The sequence below is a fragment of the Zeugodacus cucurbitae genome, chromosome 6 (genome assembly GCF_028554725.1).
Source record: "Zeugodacus cucurbitae isolate PBARC_wt_2022May chromosome 6, idZeuCucr1.2, whole genome shotgun sequence".
Taxonomy (NCBI): domain Eukaryota; kingdom Metazoa; phylum Arthropoda; class Insecta; order Diptera; family Tephritidae; genus Zeugodacus; species Zeugodacus cucurbitae.
The window spans coordinates 68350013-68375615 of NC_071671.1; the positions used below are offsets into that span (position 1 = coordinate 68350013).

Consider the following 25603-nt stretch of genomic DNA (forward strand, 5'->3'; position numbering starts at 1 on the left):
CACCGCAAACAGAGATAAATGTGCAAAAAAACTATAAAAAAGTAAAAAAAGTGTTAGCAACCATAACTGAGAAACAAAAGAATCGAAGAACCGCCGCCAAGCATCGGAAGAAGCGAAGAGTGGCAAAGTGTAGACCCAAAAGTAGCCAGTGTGGCTAATAGCCGAGTAAGTTGGTTTGAGCGACCCGCCACCGTTTGATTAAGCGATCGATTTTTGTTGTTTTGTCAACTTGTAGCAATTAGCACGTCAACGCGCAACCGGAATTCGGCGATTTTAGCGCTTGTAAGCACGGCGCATGCGCGACCGTCGCCACACCTACGATTGCCAAAAGCCACAAAGCGAGGTAAAGTGCAGAGTGCTAAGCGGATTATCGAGCCCATTGATTGCATAAAATATATAAATAAATTATGTTCTTTATATACAGACACACCGACACACTGACTGAATTCGACTGACATAGTTTTTTATAAATATTTATTTACGCATTTGTGAAACTGTAAACTAAATATATATTTTCTTTCTCCTACTCCACAGGGCGCTCATCAGTCCAATGCACCCGGTTCCGCTGGCGGCGCAAACAATGTGAACGTCAACGCACAGACGCCCAGCCCAGGCCCCTACATCACACCCGATGGCTATGGCATGTACACTACGACACGCCTCACCTCGGGTGGACCCACATCGACCTTCATTACAGAGCCTTATTACCGCGAATTTTACACCACAGCCAACACGGCAGACACACAGACGGGCTATGGACAGGCACCACGTAATATCGTTTATGGCGGTGCTGAGAGTGAGCCACCACATCCGGGCACTACGTATGAGGGACGCTTTACCACGTCCGCCGCACCTGTGACCAGCATGCCATCACATACCACAGCCAATACACAGGGAGGCATGAAGAACGGTACACCAGTGTATGCCAAGACCATCACAGCTGCTGGCCTCACGGTGGATTTGCCCAGTCCGGATTCGGGTATTGGCGCTGATGCGATAACACCAAGGGATCAAAATAATATACATCAGGTATGTGTGAAGTGATTTGCCGACAACTACATATAATTACAGTAAATTGCAATTGATTTATTTTATTTTTGTTTTTGCTGCACAGTTGTTCGAAAGCTCTTAGCAGAAGCTTTCATTGAAAGGCACGAGCTTTCGACACTTCGTCTTCAACCGAAGTTTTACCCCATTATATGACTCTCTACCGCTCTTATTCTCTCTTTCTCTCCCTCTCGCTATTTCATGACATTTCTTTGACTCAAGTCGTTTTTGTGTTTTCTAAAAAGGACATACGAGCTTTGGAATTGTATGTTTTTGGTATGAATGTGTGTGTTTGCTAGTATTTTGGGTTGTGTAGATTTTGTAGAGCTGTTGTACTGTTAGTTTGTTGTTGTAGTTCATATTTAGTATTGCTTTAGCCAAGCTTTGTCGCATTTGATAGAGATTTATGATTTTTGTAATTATTGTGGTTTGTTATTTTTTCTTGTTTTTGTACTTTTGTTTGTTGTATTCGTTCTCGCATATCTGGAACTGTTTGTATTTGGGGATTTTCACTCTATAGTCTGGTTGTTGTATGCTGTGTCAGTATGTCGTTGTGCTGTTTGTTGTGATTTATGAGTGTTGTTTTAACTTCTAGTTCTCCTCGCATTCTCGATTGTTTGCTGGGGCCATTGTTGTTACTGCTGTTCCATATTGTTCCTCTTTTTTGTATAACCAAATTTTATTACTAAGATTCTTCTGAAAAATTTACACAAAATTTTATTATTTGTTTACGCATTTCAAAGTAATTGTATATTGAATAATTTTTTATATTCTTTTCTATCTTTTCAGTCTTTCGACTACACAGAGCTTTCGGGCACACTATTGGACAGCAATGGCGGCATTCCCGTCTCGGTGAATAGCATACAACGTGGCGCCGTCAGTGTTCATGGACAAAATAGCCCGACCACATCGTTGGGCGGTTCCACGCCGAATGGCGCTACACGTTCGAGGCCATGGCATGATTTTGGACGACAAAATGATGCGGATAAAATACAAATACCAAAAATGTAAGTACTGAGCTTTTACGTGTTGTAGCTATTGGGGAGTGTGCTTAGAAGCTTTATACTAGTTATTAAATATTATTGAAATCTATGTAGTTCCCAATAATAACGTAAACTTTAAAAGCTCGTAGAATAGTACTCGTTCTCATAATTAATTCGGTGAAAGTTTGGTAGTAAAGCTTTCGTAAAAACTCGAAACTTTGTTTTAAGCCTTTCTCCAACTGTTTTTAAAGAATTTTTTCCTTTTTTTTATTTTTAATAAAATTGAATACAGAAATTGAGAAACATAATTTAATTTCTTCCTTGCTTTTCTCTCACATCATTTACAGCTTCTGCAATGTCGGCTTCCGCTACCATCTGGAGAGTCCAATCAGTTCATCACAGCGACGCGAAGACGATCGCATCACATACATCAACAAAGGACAATTCTACGGCATCACATTGGAGTATGTGCCCGATCCAGATAAGCCCATCAAGAACACAACTGTCAAGGTAGGTGCACATATTGTGTATATACTTATACTTAAATGCAAATGCTTCGGGAAGTAGCATGAGAAAGTTAAATTTAAGCGATCTTTTAAGTGAATTTTAAGTCATCATCATTTTTTTCACTTATTTAAACAAACGGCAAAGTAAAGAAAGTGCAAGGGTTACAATTTTAATGATGATTAATTGTTGTAGACAGCAGCGATCTGTTTAACTTAAGCGCAATATCTATGCAAAGATCTGTGCGATCCGATTTGATGTGCTTCCATTGCACGGCTTATCCGTATTGCATATCAAAGTGGCAGGCAGTTGAGTGATTGCGAAAGGATATGAGGGACGAAGCAAGACGGAAGGCAAAAGGATTGCGCGATTTAGTAAATATTTGCCAACCCTCCGGAAAGGATATGTGAGCAGCAGCATTAGTGTCGGCTGCTAACTAACGCGCGATCACATGATGATGATGATGAATGATAGCTGATGATTTGTACATTCTTTATTATGCGCGCTTTCTTATTTTTTGTTTGTCTTTGCTTTCAAACATTTGAATATCAAACAGTGGCAAATGCAAATACGAAGTGCTTATTTCGATCGAGAATACGAGACGAATGCTGGAAGGTTGAATTTTGAATTCAAATGTTTGCACAGGACCTTAGTCACAGCCTACCTTAAGCAGGAATTTTTTTCTTTTTCTTCAGTTTTTTTTTCTTAACTCACTGTTGAGCATTCATCGATCAGATAAGACGACATGACGAATGAGCCGTCAGCCATAAAGTGACACACACACACTAGCATGCTTAGCGTCCCAACAGCTTTGATATGTGATACTTGAGTTGAGCGATATGCAAATGCGCTTCTTGAAAGGATTGTTGCTTCAGGATAACAACTGGCGGCAACTGTAACGCTTTCTGCGCCGCTTCTGTTTTCTTTTCGCGCTTTCATTGTTATGTTTATGCGGTGCTCAAGCGCTTCCGCGTAATTGGAGTTGACTATATTGAATTTCCGTTTGTCAAATCCGTTTGCGAGAAATACAAAAAAATCAAAAACAACAACTACATATGAATCGCAATTTGTTTATTCAACACGCTCGTCGACGACACTCATCAAAAGCTGTGAAAACATTGTCAGTAAATTGTAAAGTAAAAATAATATTTAAATTGCGCCCGGCCGGCATTCAGTGAAATTTGCTAGACAAACATATTTGTATGTATGTATTTATATTCAGCATTTCGGATGTGTGTATGCGTGTACTAACTGTCGCGCTAACTGTTGCAACTTTCACGCGCACAAAATTCGCCCGACAGGCGCTGCGACACTTTAGGGGTTAATTGGACCATTTCGAAAGATAACTAATGTCTTGTAAACGCTGCTGTTAAAAAGCATTTTAGTTGTAGACGCTGTTTGTTTTTTTGTTGTTTTTGTACGCATGTTGTGCGATTAAAATTGTTTGCGCACGCAGGCGTTGGCATTTTCACTTTGCCGCACTGCCTTTGAGCAGTCGCGCCTATCATTTTTTCATATTTTTAATCGCACATCTGCGGGCAAATATAGCGCGCCACTTACAAGCAATTAATTTTAAATGCCGATTGCTATGAAAAATAAATAAAATTCCAATAAATAAGAAGAAATAATAAAATTAAAATAAAATGAAAAAAAATTACTAAAAAATAAAATTGAAAATCAATTTTAAGTCAAGTCGTAAAGCCAGATGCATTTCTGAAGACATTTTTTCTCTTTGCCGCGCCAACATTTGTCGCGCCAAACTTGCAGCCGCTTTCATTTCTGAACGCGGTCTACATCAGCGCTTCGCCGCCAACTGCCGCCAATGTCAACCTAATGCATTTTTAGTGTTGCATGCTGCATTTGACGCATATGCATATTAAGTATTTACATAAAAATCCAATAAATTTGATTGCGCATACAGCGCCAACGGCAACAGCGGCTGCGCAGCCGCGAGGCGAAAGTGTCAAAATTAATTTATGTTTGTTTTCCTAATGCGCCCTACTATGCACCAGCGCCAGCGGCCGTGGCAGCCAACTGAACGTCACAAGAAATTAATGCAAATTTTTAAAGATGCGCGCAGACAATAAAATAACAAAAGCGACTTGAAGATTTCTTGCGACAGCAAAGGGGACAGCGAAGAAAAATCACGGAATTAAAGGAAAACAAAATATTTTACGACAGCACAGTAGCGAATCGGGTTAAAGAGCTGCGCGCACACAAACACACATACAGACATTAGCGCTTGGTAATGCGCTCCCTCTGCTTGGCGAAAAGGATGCGTGTGCGCGCGTGAGCGCTGCAATTGCGCGTGAATTGCCGAAAAGCAAAAAAAAAAAAATACAACGGAATGTAACACTTTCTGGCTGCCATAGCAAATAACTGAAAATAAAAATGCAAATTCGTAAGAAAAACGCTGAGAAAGCGTTGACTAAGCAAAAGGTGCTGCACTCTTTAGCTAAGGGTTGCGTCACACTCGTACGTGCGTGTTCGTGTGTGCATTAGTATTTTTATTTTTTTATAATATATGTGGATGTATGTAGGTACATTCGCCTATGTGTGAATTATGATGATGATTATTTTTGTGACTTTTGAAAAGGGCGCTGAACCATGCGTTGCACAACAAAAGTCTAACATGCCAACAAATATTTTTTACAGACTTTTTATATTCATATGCACATACATACAAAGATAGTATATGTGTATAAAATTATAATAATAATGCATCGTTGAATGGAGCAACCCACGTGGAATTGTTGTTACGACACAACGCGTATGCCAAAATTTCAATTGAGTAAGGCCAAAAGAGCGCAAGAGCGACAGGAGCGTAGGTAGATCCATATGGACCACAATAAAGAAAATTTTAATAATTTTGAAAACCCTATAAGATATTCAAGCAATTGTACTATTTTCCTTTCGTTTGTTAATTGGGTTGTGAGGATTAGTAATGAATAGCAAGATTAAGCGTAGTTAAGCACAACTGGAAGGAGTAGTAAATAGAACATGCTCTGAAAAATAAAAAAGAATCATCATATTTAACATTTATTTATTTCTAATAGTGTTAGATATTAATATTTTAACCATATATATATAGAAAATTAGACAATTTCTCATTTCAAAAAGTAAAAAATCAAATAATTTAAAAATAAATAAATTAAAAAATAAATTACTTTTTCATAAAATATTACGACATAGTTCTTAATTCGAGTCTGAGCTGATTGAATTTAAAAAAATATATAAATATTGTTAAGTTGTAGTAAACTCAATAATAGATTTTTTTTTTACTTTTCAAAGTAAAAAATTTAAACATACCTTTATTACAAAATTTTTTTACAATACAATATATTTTAGTAAATATTTTTCTTTAATTTTTTTTTAATTCAATTTTTTTATTAACAATAACTATTCAAATATTTTATCATTAAAAAAATAATGTTTACAATTCTTATTTCATTCACAGAGCGTTATTATGCTGATATTCCGCGAAGAGAAGAGTCCCGATGATGAAATCAAAGCTTGGCAATTCTGGCATAGTCGGCAACACTCGGTTAAACAACGCATTTTAGATGCAGGTGAGTCAAAAAATAAATTTAAAAAATCAAAAATAAAAGTGATCGATCTCATTTTTAATACAATTTTTTGTTTAAAACAAACTTTTTTAAATTAAAAAAAATTCAAATTTACAAAAAATATTAAAAACAAATTTCTAAAAGTTTACTTATTTGTTGGTAAACGGAAAAATTAACTTTTATTAAGAAAAATTCAAAATATAAAAATGAAATAAAAAAAAAATAATTTTTTTTTATGAAACTACATTTTTTCGCTACAAAAATCTCAACTAATAAACACCAAAATGAATTATCAGATATTATCTTCAATCTTAAAAGCAATAAAAATGCATTTTTGCCACTTGCAACACTGCACATTTATCAATAACCAACTGTCAATGTTCTGTAAAATTATTACACTTGCTATTGTTGTCTAGACAAATGCGTTTCTGATACTCATTAAAAGTAAAAATTAACAACTTGCCACAACGATGCTTATCAGCAGCGACTTTAGGCTGAATAAAATGCCTATGAAGTAGAGGAATCAAAAACAACACTCCGCCAATCGTTTTATTCATCTTCACACACACACTCTTCGGCAACTTCCTTCTCTTATATTAATTCACAGTAAATTACAAAACTTTATTGAATTCTAACTATTGATTGTGAAATGTTGCAAGCCGCAGCAGCGATTTGCTGCAGCTGATAAGCGCCGCGATGCTGGACACTTAGCTGGCCAATCGATTGAAAGACCAACCAAGCAAAAAAAAAAGCTCAGTGTTAACGCTGCGTGCAGTTGTGGCCGGCTGGGGGTGTAACGATGTTGTCTGCCCGTCGCTAGAATGCGCGCATGCGCACTACAAAGTCTTTTCTACATACTTGCCACAATGTGGCAAATATTAACTCCTTCTTGCAAGTTTTAAGCCATTTTTCATGCCCACCAGCTGCGCCGCGCGAGCGCCGTTCATCGGCGCTGCTAATTGGCTGCTACGCGTGCGCGTACTCATCCATGGCATGTGTGTGCACTTTGACTAAATTGACAAATGTTGTAATTTTCATATGAGCATATTTATTTTTACAAATACTCATGTTCCTTGCGGTGTCCTCCTCCTGCGCGTTGTCGCACCACCCGCGCCTCTAATGCTTCGGCGCCTGCTGTTTATTAACTGTAAAGCACTGAGTTTGTGTTTGTGTGTAATTTATGCCACATGCTGCTTATAAACATATGGCATTTAATGAACCATGCGACTCATAATTTAACGGTAAATGTTAAATTTCATAACGGTTGTGTTGTCTTACTCATTCGCGACTATCTTTCGTTCTTTGTCAAGTCGCGGCGACGGTTTTGCTGTGCGCTGGTGTTAAACGAAGCAACAAAAGTTGTAGTTTAAAGTTCACAACTAAGCAAATAGTTTATTAATTAAAAATAAACCTTCATTTTTTGTTGTTATTCAACGGATTGATTTATTAAAAAAAAAATTGCGGAAAGCTGCTGCTTCTGAGTGAAGTAAAAGCAACTACAAATGCAAAATTAATTATGTAATATTGAAATTTTTTAAAAATTTTGAAATAATTATAAAAAAATAATAAAAATTTTCTAAAAAATTCTTCAATGTTTACATTTTTGGATTTTTTTAATTTAAAATTTTATTTGGAATTTGCAAATCTAAAAACATTGAAAATTTCGAAATATTTTCAACTAAAAAATCAAAGAATATTTAATTGTTGTTTTTTTATGTGTAAGGGTTGCCATAACTTTAGTTTATATAATTTTCGATTTACAAATCTAGCAAAAAACTACTGAAACCTATTTATTTTTTAACTTTGAACTATTTAACTGGCATTGTCAAGTAAATTGGTCGCTACAAAGCTCACTTAATAGCCAACCGATATAGTCATTACGCTTAAATACTTGAATGCCTCTTTAAAGTAGTCATTTACTCTGCCATTTTAAAGTTTTCTCGCTCCCCATGCGACAATTATTAATTTGCTTGTTGTTGTTCTTGCTCTACTTGCAGATACGAAAAATTCCGTCGGTCTAGTTGGTTGCATCGAGGAGGTCTCCCACAATGCCATCGCCGTCTATTGGAATCCACTGGAGAGCTCAGCCAAGGTAAGTGCCCCACAGACTACTTATTTCGAAAAGCAAAAAAAAAAGTGCAATAGTTAAATAGCTGCTGCTTGCGAATGGGAGCGGCACCGGAAATTGTCCCTTCATGACAGCAGCTGGCGCGCACACCAAGCCGCTGATCAATGGCCGCAATACCAATTAACTGGCAAACAAATTAGCCCGGGGCGTTTCAACAACCGCCATCACCCCATAGCCAGCATCCACAAGAGTTGGCTGGCTGCAGTGTATGTAACTGCCGTTGCAGTTGCCGGCAATGAATAATTACTACTGCCGCTACCGCTGCTGTTACACCCTGCCGCCTGGCAATTATTCGCCGTCGCGCGGCTCAACACCGCGGACGTTGACAAAGTTGTTGGTTCGCAGAAGTTGCAGTTCCAGAAGGCCAAGCGCTAAGCGGTAGCCAGCACACACGCATACATAACGGCTACTGTGCACGGTAGCCAAAGTGATCAGCGCGCAGAGCCAGAGTTGATAGCCCAGCTCCTGCTGGTGTTGGTGCGTCTGGTCCTGGTGTGGTCGCCCCGCACAGTTTGCAGCCAATGAATTTAATGATAATGAAAACCCATAAATATCAAAAAGCGATTAAAGCTAATCAAGCTTAATTGCGAATTTCGCGAACGCACAAACACACCGATCTAAGCAGCGTGCAAATATACACACACATATATATAAAAAATGCTGTTGCGTCACCGAAAGCGTGCAACGCTGCAACAACAAACTAACAGTGTGCTCCAAAGCATCCGCTTAGACGCGCTGAGGTGACTGCCGTGCGCGCATGCTCATAACTTATAAAAAAATATCTCAATTTCCGTCTGCAGTGCAGAGTGCAGTTGCAACTAAAAATCCCTGCCTTGTGCCACCTCAACCGTCAGTGCTCAAGCGTCAGTGGTGTTATTACAACTTTGTTGCTATTATTGTTATCGCTACCGCTGTCGTTGCGTTAACTATAATTATTGTTTTCGCATTTGTGTGTTGTTATGCCTGTGCCGCTATTTTATTATCTCAAATCGACTGCAGGGCTGAAAGTAATTTTGCGCATGCGCGGCGTTGCTGCTTGCTGCATAGGCTTACTGCATGCGTTGAGTTGTTGCTTTCAAAGCTAGAGTGTTGCATTTACTGCTTTTGTATTTAGTTGTTGTTGCTTTTTATGAGCTTTTTGCTTTTAGTTGCTTTCATTTAAGTATTCTTATCACTTCTATCACAGCTGACAAGCGCTGCATATCCGTTATCATCGCTAACAACAACAAATTATCATTGATTGAGTAGTCTACTCATAATTTATAACTCAGTTGTTGGAATTTTTGCAATAAATTTTTGTCTAAAAAAAATTATGAAAATTTTTATATAAAAAAAAAATTTAACTCATTTAAAAAAAATATCAAAAATTATTCGAAAATTATTAGAAAACCATATTCTAATATTTTCTAGCATAAATTTGCTTGTAATTCAAGTCAAACTCATATCCAAAACTGCCTGCTGTGAACTTAATCACCTTTATTTGCTCACACTCAAGCATTCTCTAAGCACAGTATGTCAAAAAAAAATCAACAACCATAAAGCCATGTATTTGTAATTTGATATTTTATGCAAATATTGTGTGTGTTTTTTCGCAAATTAACACCTGAAAAATGCAATGGCGCGTACAACAAAAACGCTTTTATGAGAAAAGCAAACAAAAAATTTAACGCAGAAGAAACCAACACAAAATGACTTATTTAGCAACAACAAAATGCGAAATGTTTGTTAAACAATTTTTTTTTTAATTTTATTTTTCAATTTATTTTAATTCCTTTTTCAAGCTTTGAACAAATACACACCAGCAAAGCCGCCATTGGCAAACAGCTAACATCATTCGTACTCTTGTTTGTGTGTTTGCATGGCAGCGCTTAAAAAATAAAAAAAAATAACAGCGAGAATTAGCTTTGAATTCTAATTTAATCACAGCAACTACACACATGCATTGCGCCAACAACAACAACTTAGTTTAAGCAAACGTTCGAGCGACTGAGTCCATTCGATGCTTCGAGCGCCATATTTACGCGCTTGCTGTCTCTGTTGCGCCGCGCAATTGGTTGGTTGGCTGGCACTTAAGCACATAAGTACATAAGCATTTATGCATACACAAGTGAAGTGTCACACAAATTCCCGCACACATAAGTATATGCATGTGTCAGCGCTTCAGCGCAGAGAGAGCGCGATGTGTCGTCGGCCATTTGAAGAACGCGAACTTTTTCTCATGCAAATCTAAGCGAATTTTATTTGTACGCAATTAAAATTAATTATTTAATTAGGAGTTCAAATTAATAAGCGCACAGCTAAATGATCGTCGTTGACTGCAAACTGATTCTGATTTCTTTGATAAATTATAACACTTTTTTGTTGTTGTTACTATTGTTGCTATTTACATGCGTGCAGCTGTCTAAAGTAATGTGTCAGCGCGCATAAAAAATTATTAATATTTCAAAAAATATGCTTGCTCTTATTTATTAGCGGCGATTTTAATGACTTACTTACAGCGCTGCAAGCTCTAAATCAGCGCGCCATCTTAATAGCGTTTACGTGCGCGCTCGATATATGTTTTATATACACTATACATATATGTATATATAAGTAATTTATTTTTGTTTTGACCGTAGTTATGCGCGCCTACCTTAAGGCCTGTCTGGCGCTATTTACAATAGTTGTGTTTTGCTTGTCACGACAATTGCGTGGAAACAAATAATAAATAATATTAAATAATAGCATTTAGCACATGTTCTCTCTACTGCATAGTGCACACACTCTAATTCATAAATGCCAATAAATGCTTGTAAACGTTTTATATAGCTCATAATACTTTGATTTATTTTTTTGTTTTTGTTGCTGTTATGTTTTACACCTAAGCCACATTTGCGCTTTGTTTACACCATTTTCCTACAATTAGTTCACATATTTTACATAAATATCGTATTTCAACGGCACATATTTTAAAGTTAATGGCTGTAAATTGCAACAATTTATTTGGGGCATAATAATATCGCACAGCAGGGTGGCCAGGTGATTTTCTGAAATATAAAAAAAAATATTTTTTTTTCTGTTAAAATTTTTTTTTTGTTCAATTTTTTTTTTTTAATTTCGTGATGTGATAAAAATGTATAATTATAACTTATTTGATCATAGAAATTTTTTTTTTTATTTTATAAAAAAATAAATATTTTTCTGTTTAATTTTTTATAATTTATTACAATTTTTTCTTAATTTATTAAAAATCTTACTAAAAATTACCTTTAAAAAATTATAAAAGTAATTAATATTAATTTATTTAAAAATTGAAGTAATTTTTATAATATTTTTTAATGTAAAAAATAATTATTTTTTTGCCCAATTATCATTAGTTTTTTTTTAATTTTTTCGCAATCTAAAAACGAAATGAATTGTTTAACTATTTAAAAAAAAATAATAATTTAATTTCAAAGAAAATATTTTATAATTTTAAATAATTAAAAAAATATATTTTATGCTCTACTATTAATAAAAAATATTAAAATTTTTTTTATTGAATTTCATTTTTTTTTTTCAATTTTTAAAAAGAATAATTAAATACTTAATATTTATGTTTTTAACTATTTTTCATTTCAAAAATTTTAACCATTACTCTTTTAGTATTACTTTGTTAATATTGAAAATTTCTAATTTTCAACATCTGGCAACTCAACGTGACATTTTTTTCGTCGAACTGTGATCAATAAACACCAGCAAAAAAATGCCAATAAAAATGCTTGCGCTAAAAAAAATTGCAATAAAATCATTAGCAACTTCCTGCGCGTCGAATGAGTTTAGCGCAACAACAACAAGCGGCGTTGAACACTTCACACGCTGCCTGCGCCAATAGCGAATTGATGACTAAAATACCGCAATGCTGCGCACACAAACACCTGTATATGCATGTATTTATATATGCTAGTGAGTGCATGCGCACGTATTCCACAACGTTTACGTCACGCATTCGCTACGTATCTACTCCCCATAGGAGTTCACAATTATTTTCGCTGTTGCTGCCGCAAACTTTTTATTATATTATTTCGCCGCATTTAATTCTTACTGCACATTGCACATTTAATTTCATAGCAATTTTTGTTGTTGTAATCACCAACAAATCGTCGGCAGCAATTAGTACGCGAGTATTTTAATCGGCACTAAAGCCGTTGCGGTGGCAGCTACTGTACGGCGTTACGAGCACAGAGCAGCGAGCGCGCAATTTCCATAAACCGATTGAGAGATACTGCTGCCACTGTTGGTCACACACACACACATACACATACAGGCGCTCAAAGTGCATCCATTCGCAAATGTAGGCAGCTCACTTGCCCTGCATGCCGCACCGCTACCCTCACTCGGCTGCACTTGGCATTTGCGTGCTTGCATGCATTTATTGTCGTTGTTGCTGTTGTTTTAGCGAGCTTACAATTATGACACTCGATTAAAATGAAAATTAAACAGAAATACAAAAAATATTAAACATAAATTATAACTCATGCAAATTGTGAACGCGAACGCGAATGCATTTGCGTGATTGCCGCATGCAACGCCCACATGCATGCATACGAATACACACTGACACTGTTGCACAGAGTATCACTTTCAATTTGCATCTGATTGCATGTGGCGAAGTAACAGTTAGTTGTTAATTAATATTTTTCACCTGTCGCCGTGTCGAAGGTCGTTGTGACCACTGTATGCATTTGTATAGACATATCGTATATATGTCTGTCTGTTATTTGCTGCTAACTTTTAGGGATCGGTCATGTAACGGAAACTGCCTCGAAGGTGACTCACTCTTATTATCTTTGTATTTCCTTGACTTTTCCATCCACCCAGTTCGAACGCAAAACTACACCTTATTACTATGTTATTTACTACGCGTTACTTTGTCATGCAAATCACTGAAAGCTCGCCGATTTATTCATGCGGAAGCTTTTAACTGTCTTGTAACGAGTGAGTAATAATCTGTTGATATATAGTGTACTATTATAATGTACTATAAAAGTAGATTATTATAAATTCCGCTGTTAATGTGCAATTTTGAGTATGTCAAATTTACAGACAGTCGTTGTCAAACCATGAAAACTGTTTTCAATTCATTTTCAAAACACTGTTTGTCAACATTTATCGATTTCACCGACAATCGAGTAAAAATTTGAAAATATTTGCGAATTTTATTATGTCAAATTCACTGACAATCATTATCAAATGCTAAAAGTCATTTTCAACTAATTTTCAAAGTGATTTATGAATAAATCTTACATTTTAAACTGTAGGTTGTCAAATGTGTACAGTTCTTGGTGTGTCAAATTTACTGACAGCCATTGTCAAACGATGAAAGCTGTTCTTAATTCATTTCTATAACGATTTACATCTATATTTATTGAACAAACAAAAAATAAATACTAAAATGCATGTAATTCTATTTAACTAAATTGATTTGTCATCTTAAAAATCAACAGCGCCAGGCAAATAGTTAAAGTCTCAGTAATAAAAACATATACAAACATATTTCAAAAATATTTAATAGTTACATTAATTCATTCATCATGTCAACGGCTGGCGGCAGATTGAGGTCATTATCTAATCTCAGCACGCTCTAGAGCTCGCACTGCAGTTCTCGCGCATGCGGCGGGTGTTTTTCGTGGCGCAACAAATATAAACTACAACAAAATAGCCAATCTCATTGTCTCTGCCAGCCAGCAGATAAGAGAGCAATTTGCAATTTGCAAATGTAACGAAAAGTGCCAATAGAGTTTCTAAAATTAAGTCAAAATTAGACGCAGCACTGAGATTAGGTGAGTCTGAGCGTAGCGCAATCAGTTGTAGCTAAGGCGCATGCGCGCAGACGCAGTAAGTGCTTGGTCGCAGCTGTTATTTACTATAGAAACTAATATTTTTTTTTTTATTTTTTTGTTATTCTTTGTTGTTATTGCTTTTATCTAACTGCGTATCAAGTGATTTTTTTCAGTATTTCATTTTTCTCTTAACTTTATTACAACATTTTTTGTTTTCTTTTACCTGAGTTTATACGTTGAAAAGCAGCGCACTCTAAATCTACTTTGCATATTCGAACAGATCACCATATTTTAAACTATTCAAACACATATACATATATCTATCTACATTGATATGTCTCCACACCCCGCCCACCGCATGCTGTTCGTCTCACATTCTCAGCCACACTTAATCAATGCAATAGATTTTCGTAGAAAATCAGAATGCATAAATTTTCATATCGAATGACCGACAGAGCACACCTCTGCTATTTACCTCGGCCATACTTAATATGAATTCATTTTTTTTGTGCGCTTGCCCGCGCCCGTGTGTCGTCGCTGTGTGTGTGCGCGCGCTCGCCTCGTAAATATGCATTAGGAAATTCCATTTCACCTGCCACCAATGCCGCTACACTAAGCGCTGCTGCTGTCCAATGCAATTGAACGCTCTGCGATTGGATCTCACTTGCGATGCGATTTCGTCCGTTGTTTGCCCTGGCGCGCAGCTTAGATGCTTTCGTGTTGATAAGTGTAGCTGAGAAGCAGAAGATACATGTACATATATTATTGGCGGACATGAAGAATGTGTTTTAGTGGTGATATATAATAAGTGGGAGACAAAAAGTGTACTATCTTGTGTTGCTTTATATTTATGCATTTTGTTCTGTGATATGTTGCACGTGGCGCGCTTAAGTGATTTATGAGCATTTTTACCATATTTGCATGTCTTTATCAAAAGTGTAAAAAATAAGTCAAAAGATGTCTTTGGTGTCATCCGTACTTCTCTTTTATATAAAAATAGATCTGGAGTTATTCGCTTTGCGCCAAAATGTAGGCAATGCAAGACTGAGATATTTGAGATTTATATAGAAAAACTTATACAAATTGTAAATTCATTTGTATTTAAAATAACCCAGCAAATTTCCCTTATTATATTATTTAAATAATAAATTCCCTACACCTGTCCACATCAATTATGCTTTGCTTCTTCCCTGGACCTCAGCTGTTATGATATGAAATAAATTTCATATTTTCTTTAAAGACCTATAATACCGAAACAATCTGATAACATTTTCTTCATTTTTAACCGTTAGAGCATTTTAATAACAGTAAGAAATATTAGCTAAGCCTCCTTTGTTATTTGAATATCACCGCTTTTAACAAAAAAATCTCAATGAAATTAAGCAAATCTGTTTGGGAAATTATTCAACTTGTCGCTTTTGAAATGCCTACAACAATAACAACACAATGCACGCCCGTAGTGTAACCAAAAAGCATAGAAAATTATGTGACAGGCCTGCCTTTGACCACCTGCTGCTCTCAACTCTAAACTCTTAAACTATAAACTCTTTGCATTTGTCTCTCTACACGCATGCGCACAAAAATATCATAAGCGCTTTGCTGAAGTCTAAGCCGGCAACACATGATGATGGTTGTAGCCGCCGCTCGTTCGTTCGTCGCGGTCAATCGCATCAACAATCACGCCGCAGCGGCAACAAAGTACCACGTTTGTGGCGGCACAGCGGTGGCCAATTGATTAAAACGATTTGCGCGATTCTCGCAGCGATCCATCGTGCAATTGTTGCAGCGCTCAAGTAATCAGTCGGGCGATCACCGACTGCATATATGCAACTAAAATTCCATGCAGAAGAGAAGGAGGCAGAAATATGCGCAGCAACGCCTTTTGTGTGGGGACTCATATGTTGCAAGAACACTTCAAAAGCATATAGTGCTCGCAAGTGAAAGGTTCAGAGAAATTTCAAAGAAACACACACACATATACGCTTGTGTGGCCAGCACTATGTAAACAAACGGTTGCGCATGCGCGCGCACATATGAACATAAAAATCGCCTATGCAACCGCATGTCCGCATTTATTGATTTTATTTCTGCAATTTCATCTCTCTCCCTCTGCCGCTATGCAACAACTTTATAGCTGCCACCACCAAAAACGGTTGCACCGCAAATGCTGCTGCACGTACGCTCGCATGCGGTAAATGTGTAAATATGCCGGTGGCAACGCATGCCACAATCGCACAAATTAATTTTAAATAATCGACGAAACATGAGCGCATGCTCATGCCACTTTGTTGTCATGTGGCACACACCCCACCGCCTGCTTGCTTGTCACTTGCCGCAACCAAGTCGTACACTAGTCGCTTTAGTAGCTTCACTGGCATTCAACTGTCTGCTTAATGTCTCGGCCTACCAATTGTTGCCTGCGCAGTTGTTGTTGTTGTTGTTGGCGGTTTGCCTGTTTGTCTGTCGTTTGGTGCATTGACTTGCCATTGCCACTTGCGGGGCGATAAACGTTAAACGGCAATTGTAGCGGTGCCACTGCCACCAAATTGGTCAATAAACCCCCGAACGCGGAGCTTTCCAATGCCAAATGTAGTCAACGAATACAGCAACAGTAACAACAACAAGGCGAAAAACAAACAGCACGACACAATAACAAATAGTCGCGTTATTGGACAACAGCCATCAATAGGCGGACAAGCAGGCGTTCAATAAAGATATGTTGGCTGCGTTTGGCGGTGATGGCGCACAGTGAGGCTGCAGCTGTGCAATACAAATAATTCGCATTTTAGTGAATTTGTATGTACAAGTGAATATGCATGGTTTTATTGGTGGTAACAATGATTTTTAAGCAATGAGGCAAGCCAAAATAAAATATTAATAAATCGGGTAAAATATTCCCATAGCATCTCCGCGGTGGAAGCTTGAATTTCATAGTGTACTCAACGAAAGAACTTTTCATGTTTTAAAAATATTCAATTTTTATTTTGCAATAGAATCAAAATTCAGTTGAGCTTTCACAATATTTAAAGAAACTTTTTTAGAAACTTTTGATTGAGCTTTCTATTATAAAGTAATTTTGACCTTTAAATAATATATATATATAGAAAACAAAGTTCTTAAGAACTTTCACAATATCTAAAGAAGCTTTCATAGAAACGTTTTCTAAAGCTTTCACTTTTAAAAAAGCTTTAGAGTTCAAATATTATGAATGTCAATAAACAGTCATTATTTTTAAGAATGCAAATAGCAGTAGCTTCAACTTCTGCTGCCAAGAAGACTGCAGAGACGAACTCATATTTCTTGCCACTTTAACTTTAGTTGCAAATATAATGGTTATTGCCACTCCAACTGCCTTTAAAGCATTTTTCATGCATTCATTTGTGTACAAGTGCAAATGTCTGCGCATGAATGTGACTTTCTTGGACTAAGTGCATCACCTCATCACAACACAGTCACCTTGCCACAGACAATGAAAGCGCATAAAAGTAATAAAGGGCGGGTTAGCCACTTGCGGAATGCATAATCTCACCTTAAGTGAATGTTCTCAGCCGTAAAGCGTACTTGATTGCCACTTTGTCAGCCATTCGACTTGACAATGTCCGATTGGCGGTATGAAGCACAATGGCAACAACAAATGTGCCAACATTTCTAACATATTTACACTAGGACTCCGTTGGTCAGCTCAACCATGTGCTGCTACTGTTGCATTACTGCAACTGTAAAAATATTTCAAATACATTCGTTGTACAAAAACAATAACAACAATAGCATTGCTTTAGTCAGTCAGCTTTCATGCAGTCACATATGCCACATCACACCCTTCCAGCACGTCTCACCTAGTTGTTGCTTTTCATACTTGCAACTTTGTTATTGTTGTTGTATTGGTCACTAGCAATAGCAGCAGCAGCTCCAATGATGCACTTTATATGGTGCGCTTTAGCTAATTAATTCCCATTAAAACGTTCGCTGCTGTTTGTCTGCTCCAAGCAGTAGCGGTTGCAACAACATGAGCAGTGAAACAACAACAACGCATGCGCGACTCTCAACAATACGTGTGCTTACTTAAAACAAAAAACCACAGAAGCATCAATAAACATATTCACAGTTGTACATTAGTATCGAAACAATGTGACTGTTAATGGCGTGGCAGCAACATTGTTTGAGTGTTTACTGTTGTTGTTGGGCTTTTATTGTTATCTTTGTTGCATTTACTGCTGTATTTCGCTAAGTATTTGTTGTTGCTGTTAACAGTATTGTTGTTATATTATATTATTTTTGTTGTAGCCATGCTTTTTGTTGTTATTTTGATTTTTGTTGTGACTTTATAATTTCATGTTTATTTTTTTGCAACTTTCATCAAATATTCAGTGACTAGCAATAAATCTCTCCCTCCTTCCTAACCCCCTCACTATGTATTTAAATATGCCGCCACATAACACTTGCTATATTTGTAAACAGTAATTAGTATTCCACATTTTGTTCTCGCCAACATTTATCGAATGCTGACGATTTGCTCTTTGCGAGTAATGCAAAACAATTAGCCAGAAATTCGCACTCCTCGATGACATTCCCGGATACAATGTATTTGATACTCGTTGGCGATAAGTACTACAAAGTTGCCATTGCGCGACCTGTTTTTCCACTTGAACTTCTGCTGCTGAGTGAGAAGAATAACTCATAACTCTAATATTTCATATTCTACTCATAATTCTTCATATTTATTAATGCCGATTTTTTTCTTCTTTCATTGCAGATCAATATCGCCGTCCAGTGTCTGAGTACGGACTTCAGCAGCCAAAAGGGAGTTAAGGTATGTTGATAACTTATTGCAAGTATTTGCAGAATTTAAAGAGTATACATTGTAACACCAAGCGGCTGAGTTAAAAAGGCCACTACAATGTTGCGTATTTGAAGAGGTGTGCTTATGGTGCGTTGACAGGAGCAACGGACTGAATTTATTATACAAACAATTTATGAAAAATAACTTGAATAGTTGTTGTTGTTGTTCTCAATTGTTCTTACTTATAATATCTACGACTCAATTCAGTGAAATGTTTGAAAAGGGGGCTTTAATTTCGTAAAGATTCCCACAAATTTATAAATGATTCTGAATATTTTTGAAGTAATTAAATTTTCGCCTAAAATTATGCAATATTATTTTGAAAATTTTCGAAATAATTCTTCGATTTAAAAACCTTATTCTAGTCGTTTGCAATAAATCAGATCTGCACACTATAAATCCAAGTATAAATACGAGTAGTAAATATTCCACTTGAATTCACATTTACTAATTGTCTGAGACTTCAATTGTAATATTTTCAACATGAGTCTTAGTAGAACTGCGTTTACAGTGCTTTGATTGCTTGCGCTTCTTAATTACTTACAATTTCCAACACTACCTGCGCTAATTGTTTCGAAAACAGTCAATCAGATATACCAATTCAGACAAAGATTACTCCAATTTGTATTTTTTTTTTTTTTTGAAAGAGAAGCAGCATTAGTTTACACTAACTGCACACAAAATGAACAAACAATATCCATAACTCTATAATACAATTCAGAGATTTTTTTCTATCCTTTTTCCTCCCCTGCTCACAAGCAACACACCTACCCTCAAATATCAAAAGGTCTACCCTCATCTTCATTAATGATCCACGGTCAATTTGTGCGACGACAGTTGCGCACAAACATCATTAGGATCGAAGGGATCACACAATTTTTTTGCTTTTACAATAATCATGCAGGATGCCTTTTTTGTTTGTGTGTGTGCGTGTGTTTATTGCACAGCAGTCAATAAGGTGTAAATCAATCGGGGATTCAAAGTGTAAAGGTGTGACTTTTCAAATTGCTTAAGAGGATTTTAAATATCATGTTGCAATGCTATTAGAGCATATAGAAAGCAGCACAAAAAAAAACAACACCCGCCTGAAAAGCATAATGGAAAAAATGCTGATTAAACGAAATGGAAAGTGAACAAGTGTATAAAAAGAAGAAGGTCTTCCACACAGACAATTAAGTGCAGGCATTGTAGTGAGGTGATAAATAAGATTAGACGAAAGATGCACGCTCAACAATTTTTAATATCAGGCAACCGCTGGGATTTCCTGCCACATAAAGTACAATATTTAATGAGTTTTAAACAACAACTACAAAGAGAGCCCAAACACCTGCACTGTGTGGAAAAAATATAATGATTTTGAATACAAAAATATATAATAATAAATGGTATTTATAGTAAAATATAGAAGCGTTAATAATTGGTGTGACAAATACAATTTTTTCGCTGCAAAAGCAATAGTTGGAATTAATGCATAATATAAAATTTAAAAAATAATTTGTATGATTTTTTTGAAAAAAAAAAAAGTAATTAATTAAAATAGTATTATTTTTAAAAATAAATTAATTAATTAAAAAAAATATATATAAATTTAAAATATACTAAAATATATTAATAAATTAAAATCGAAACGCCTGTTGCAAGCAAACAACTTTCCACATCGAGAATTGCATGAAAGTCGCGCAACGTTATTATTTTTTTTTTTTGCTGCTGTTATTCATATATTAAATTGTCACCTGAAAAAAAAGAGAAAAAAACAAAAACTAAACGTGAAACTAAATATAATTTATTGTATATCATTTGCGTTGGGGGAAAGTCGCACGCACACGCACCGAGATGCGTAGAAAGTGCGCGCATGCGCAAACAAACCCAAACGCAGGCGCAATTTTAGCGCATTTTCATGTGCAGTTTTTATTGCACGATTTACTCGATTAAGCCGAGCTATGCTTCATAAGCGCTAAACAAAGCAAAAAAAAACGTTTTGCAAACAAATCGCAGCTGAAGCGGCCCGGCGCGTTGGTGCAGCTGGAAAATTAAATCGAAATGCCAGCTTGAGTGCCAGTCGTCTATAGCTAACGGCAAATGGCCAGCGGCTACTGGCGACAATGGCCACAACAGTGGTGTGGCAGTGCGTGTTGCACGGCAATTAATCGCCAATGTGGCAGACAACAACAACAAACACATACACCAGACTACAAAAATGAAATGTACGAATCAATTTCCGCTGTCTGCGACAAACGCACACGCACAGCGGCACGCCCGACAACAGCAGCAGCAACAACAACAACTGGGTGGTTGCGCAGAAAAAGCAGTTCGATTGGCGGTCACACGGCTCAACTGGGTTGAGAGCTTGGCCGTGCTGGCTGATCCGGCGCGCCAGACAAACTGGCCACAGTTATTGGGCTGCAAAATGAAAATTGCAACAACAACAACAATAATATACAATAATATAACAAGCGAGTTTGTCATTGGCTTGAAACGACTTTGTTGTTGTTATTATTATTTTTATTATTTTTGTTATTATTATTATGATTACTGTTGTTGTTGTTCTTGTTATTTGCCAAAGCGAAATGCCCACATATTTCTCAATGCGCGACATGACTTGTTGCATCGCCATGCTCTTATTGTTGTTATGCGGTCTTTGCGTGCGTGCAGCAATGCTTCGTTGCAGTATATATGTAGTGTCAACGCTGTTGCAGCCGTGGTACATCCTGTATGTTGTATGCATCATCATTGCCACAGCTAAAAATGAAACCGTTGCAGCGCAAACGATTTGTGGCATGTACATGCGTTATTCGAGCGAAACAAAGTAAACGAGCACAACAGCAACAACAACAACAAGCGAAACAATATTATCAGCGGCGTGACAATGCGAATGAACGCGCGTTACAAGTAAACGACATGTTACATTTCTGTCAATAAGTGAGCGCTCTGTGGCAGCAGCAACAACAACCGTACTAGCTAATAAATATATTGATTGTACGGTATACACTTGCCACATTTGCCACACTTGCAACACATGTAACCGTGGCAAATGCGTGCAACACTCGCAAAACTTGTCATCTTCAAGCAGACTGCCAAGCAGCCACTTGCCACATTGGCCGCACAGTTGAGTTTGTGGCAAGCTGCACTTGTTGCACTTGTCTCGAGCGCAAGGTGCGCCGTTGTTGCAAATGCTTTCATGCTACACTTTGCGGTACGCTTCAGACACTTGTAAGCGGTTTTATTGTGTTTTTTTACTGGAGTTTTTATTGTTTTTGTTGTTGCATTGCATTGCCTATATAACAACACAGCATTGGTTGCATGCAACAACGCGTACAAATGCAATCTGTCATGTCGACGGCCGATTTTCGAATTTTTGTCAGCCGACAACAACAAAAACACATGCAACAACAAAAATGGAAAATAGAAGCAACAACAACAACAGGCGTCAAAATGCGAACAGAACGATAATAAATAAATAAGAGTATGTGAAGGACGAGGCAACTTGTAAATGACAAGTCGGCCGAGAATGAGTGCAAATGTAAGACAATTACAACAACAATATCATGCACAAAAATAACAACAACAATAAAGCAAGCAACAACGACAGTACAGCTGTAGCAACGTCGAACCATGACAACTACAACAATTTCGCATGTCAAAGAAATATTATTAATGGCTGTAAAATAAAGCACAGACACACACAAACAAACAAACACGTGGACAGACACGGTCGTATATCAAACAACGCGAGTATTGCTAATGAAAATTAAATTGAAATCGGAAAAAAGTTTAGCTGTGACTGTCTACAACAAGGCTTGTTAATAATGGCAACAACAAGTTGAGTGGAGAAAAAAAATACAACAACAACAATACTGAGTACAAAAGTAAATATACAAAAATGCAAAATGCGTTGTGTTGCATGAAAAGCATTGACTTTTGGTGACAGTTGCAATCAATATACATACATATATAAATAAGCAAAATAATTGTTAAATTTATTGAAATTCATTTTCTTTTATTTTCTTGCTCATTCCCAGGGTCTACCTTTACACATTCAAATCGACACATTCGAGGATCCGCGCGATGCACAGGTCTTCCATCGAGGCTACTGCCAAATTAAGGTCTTCTGCGATAAGGTAAGTGCATGTATACAAATCTACTAATACTATTACTAGTTGCATGCAACAACAGACGAGACACTTGAACTAAAAAAAAAATAAATAAAATGAAAATAAATATATGTATGAAGAACTTGCAACAAGTGCTAATGTATGCTGTGGGGCAACATGTATGCAACAACAGGATTAAGCATAATATTTAATCACTGTTGCTACCATGCAACTCATGCAACAGCGACAACAAACGCAGACACCTGCGGCCAGTGACTGCTGACCGTTGACTAGTGACTGGTGACTGTTGCTTGGCAACCAGTGACAGTTTCGGTAGGCGTCAATCAATGCCAAGTGGCAGCTAACATAACACATATTACATGCAAGGGTCGTGATGTTCGTTACGCACTCACTTTTAAGCACACACACACACACACATACACTCATACACATTGGCTAGCTATTCGTACATCCGATTTGGCTGTCATTTCGTCATCAGCGTCGCTCAAAAGGATTATAAAATGCAATTTTGCAAGCATGTTGCATGCATATGTTGATATGTTGCATGTATGTGTATGTGTGTGTGTGTGATTACAAGATTTTTTAATTAAAAATTTTGACAGCTGCGAATTTGAATGTCCGTGGCAAGTAGCCACATAGCTGACACGCGCAAGCAGCAGCCCGCTTGCCGCACATAACTGTACCGTTGATCTGTTGCCTTCGGTTGGGAGAGGCAGCAGCGCGCTTTTTTGATTTGATTGACATGCAGCGCAATACACTGACGCACGCAGCCATACAGTGCAAATGAAAAGTCTGTCACGGTGCCACACAACAAAAAAAAAACCGCAATTAAAACTAAAAATACAACAACAACAAACAAGCAATATTATATTGCAAATATTATTGCGTAAGCGGTAAGTGACAGCTATGCAACTGCTACAGCAGCGCGGTGCGTCCTACTACGTCTTCAGCTGCTGCTGCCGCGCAGACTCCTCCGCATGCCACAGCGCTGCCGCCACGCGTATCAACGTCACTTCCTTTGCGCATTAAAGTTCGTTGCCAAAGTCTTTCGTTTCGCTGTGGCAACAAAAAGCAACAACAAAAACAATAATAAAATGTACAACGACTGCTGCTCCACAATCGGTTGTTGCATAACATGCATAAGCATTACGTGTGCTTGCAACTTGACAGCGGAATCTGTGTCGCCTTCACTTTTGGTTGCCCTTTTTCGATTGCCAACAACAAATGCTCATCTATAAGCGAGTATATATTTCAATAAATGCATAATAAATATATGTAGGCCTTTAAGTAGTTCACCACGCTCGCCTGCCTCTCGATGTCTGTCTGTCCGTCCAGCCGGCCGGTCCACCTTGCCGGGTGTCCATTCATGCCACACTGACGCGTAATGTCATTGAATCCATTGCGACATTGCGGTGTCGTTGCCGTTAAACCCTTGCTTGCTTACTGCTAGCCGTTTGTTGTTGTTGTTGTTATGCATTAACATTAATTTTATTGTTGCTGTTGTTGTTGTTGCGCTATGTGAAATTAATACCGCAATCAATGCAAAAGTAATATATGTTCGATAAGCGCGCTTGCTTTGTGTTGTTGTTGCACACACTTCGTTCCGCCTCGTGGTCAATCTCAGTGTTGGCGCACGGTGCAACAGCCTACCTTTGCAACGCGATCAAATGTTCGCCTGTACCTGATTTATTTCGTTTCGTTTCGTTCGCCTCATTCACCGATAAAATGAAATACTGAAATAATGATAGTTCAGAAATACCAAAAAAAAACAAAAACAGCAACAACAACAACGCAAAGTTTGCTGCTTGTCCTTCTCGTCTGATTGTCATGTGTTTTTAGCATACAATTTTTGTTTTTTTTTTCATTGGCAACAACAAGTGTAATCGCCTGCAACTGCGAGGCAAGTGCAGCAAATTTTTTGGTGTGGAAATTTTAAATTTTTTTCAGTAAATTTTTTTTCAAATCCAAAAATTTTCAAAAAAATATCTTCAAAATCCGAAGGGTCAAGGCTTCTAGAGCCTATTCTATTAATAAAATTATATTTCTAAAGCCTTCATAGTGAACAGCAGTTACTTGCAACCAATGAAGTTGCCACAAAATGTCTCATTCTACATCGCCAAAATGCAAATTCCGTTGAGGTAACCAAATTGTCCCAAAATTATCTTCGCAGTGCTACGCCTGCGTGGGCTTGCTGCAAGCCGCTCAACAGTGCCCCACATAGTCAAATAATTCAAACAAAAGCGCCGAAAAATGTTGTAAAAGGGTCGACATTGATTGTCAGCAAGAAAATATGAAAAAAATAAAAACTGTTGCAAGTAAACATTGTACAACAACACAAGCGGTCAAAACTGAAGGCAAAAAAAACAGTTGCGGGCAGCCGAAATTTAATAACAGCGACAAGTGTGACCTTAAAACTGCTTATCGGCTTTTATGCAGTGCCCACTCGCAGCATGCAGCTTTATATAACGGGTGATTTTTTTGAGGTTAGGATTTTCATGCATTAGTATTTGACAGATCACGTGGGATTTCAGACATGGTGTCAAAGAGAAAGATGCTCAGTATGCTTTGACATTTCATCATGAATAGACTTACTAACGAGCAACGCTTGCAAATCATTGAATT

At 37.1% G+C, this 25603-nt stretch overlaps 1 protein-coding gene across 8 annotated transcripts in view; it reads left to right on the plus strand.

Annotated features, from left to right (window-relative positions):
- The window catches only part of LOC105212173 (protein grainyhead), a 219308-nt gene that overhangs the window by 172993 nt on the left and 20712 nt on the right, over window positions 1-25603 (plus strand). For 7 of the 8 annotated variants that reach the window (XM_011184011.3, XM_054234628.1, XM_054234627.1 and 4 more), the window contains 7 exons: window positions 535-1029; window positions 1837-2054; window positions 2378-2540; window positions 5992-6103; window positions 8098-8192; window positions 18783-18839; window positions 22889-22987. In XM_011184011.3, the coding sequence (XP_011182313.2) occupies window positions 535-1029; window positions 1837-2054; window positions 2378-2540; window positions 5992-6103; window positions 8098-8192; window positions 18783-18839; window positions 22889-22987 (1239 nt within the window). The remainder of the gene's footprint in view (window positions 1-534; window positions 1030-1836; window positions 2055-2377; window positions 2541-5991; window positions 6104-8097; window positions 8193-18782; window positions 18840-22888; window positions 22988-25603) is intronic. The other variant, XM_054234630.1, reaches the window with a different exon arrangement.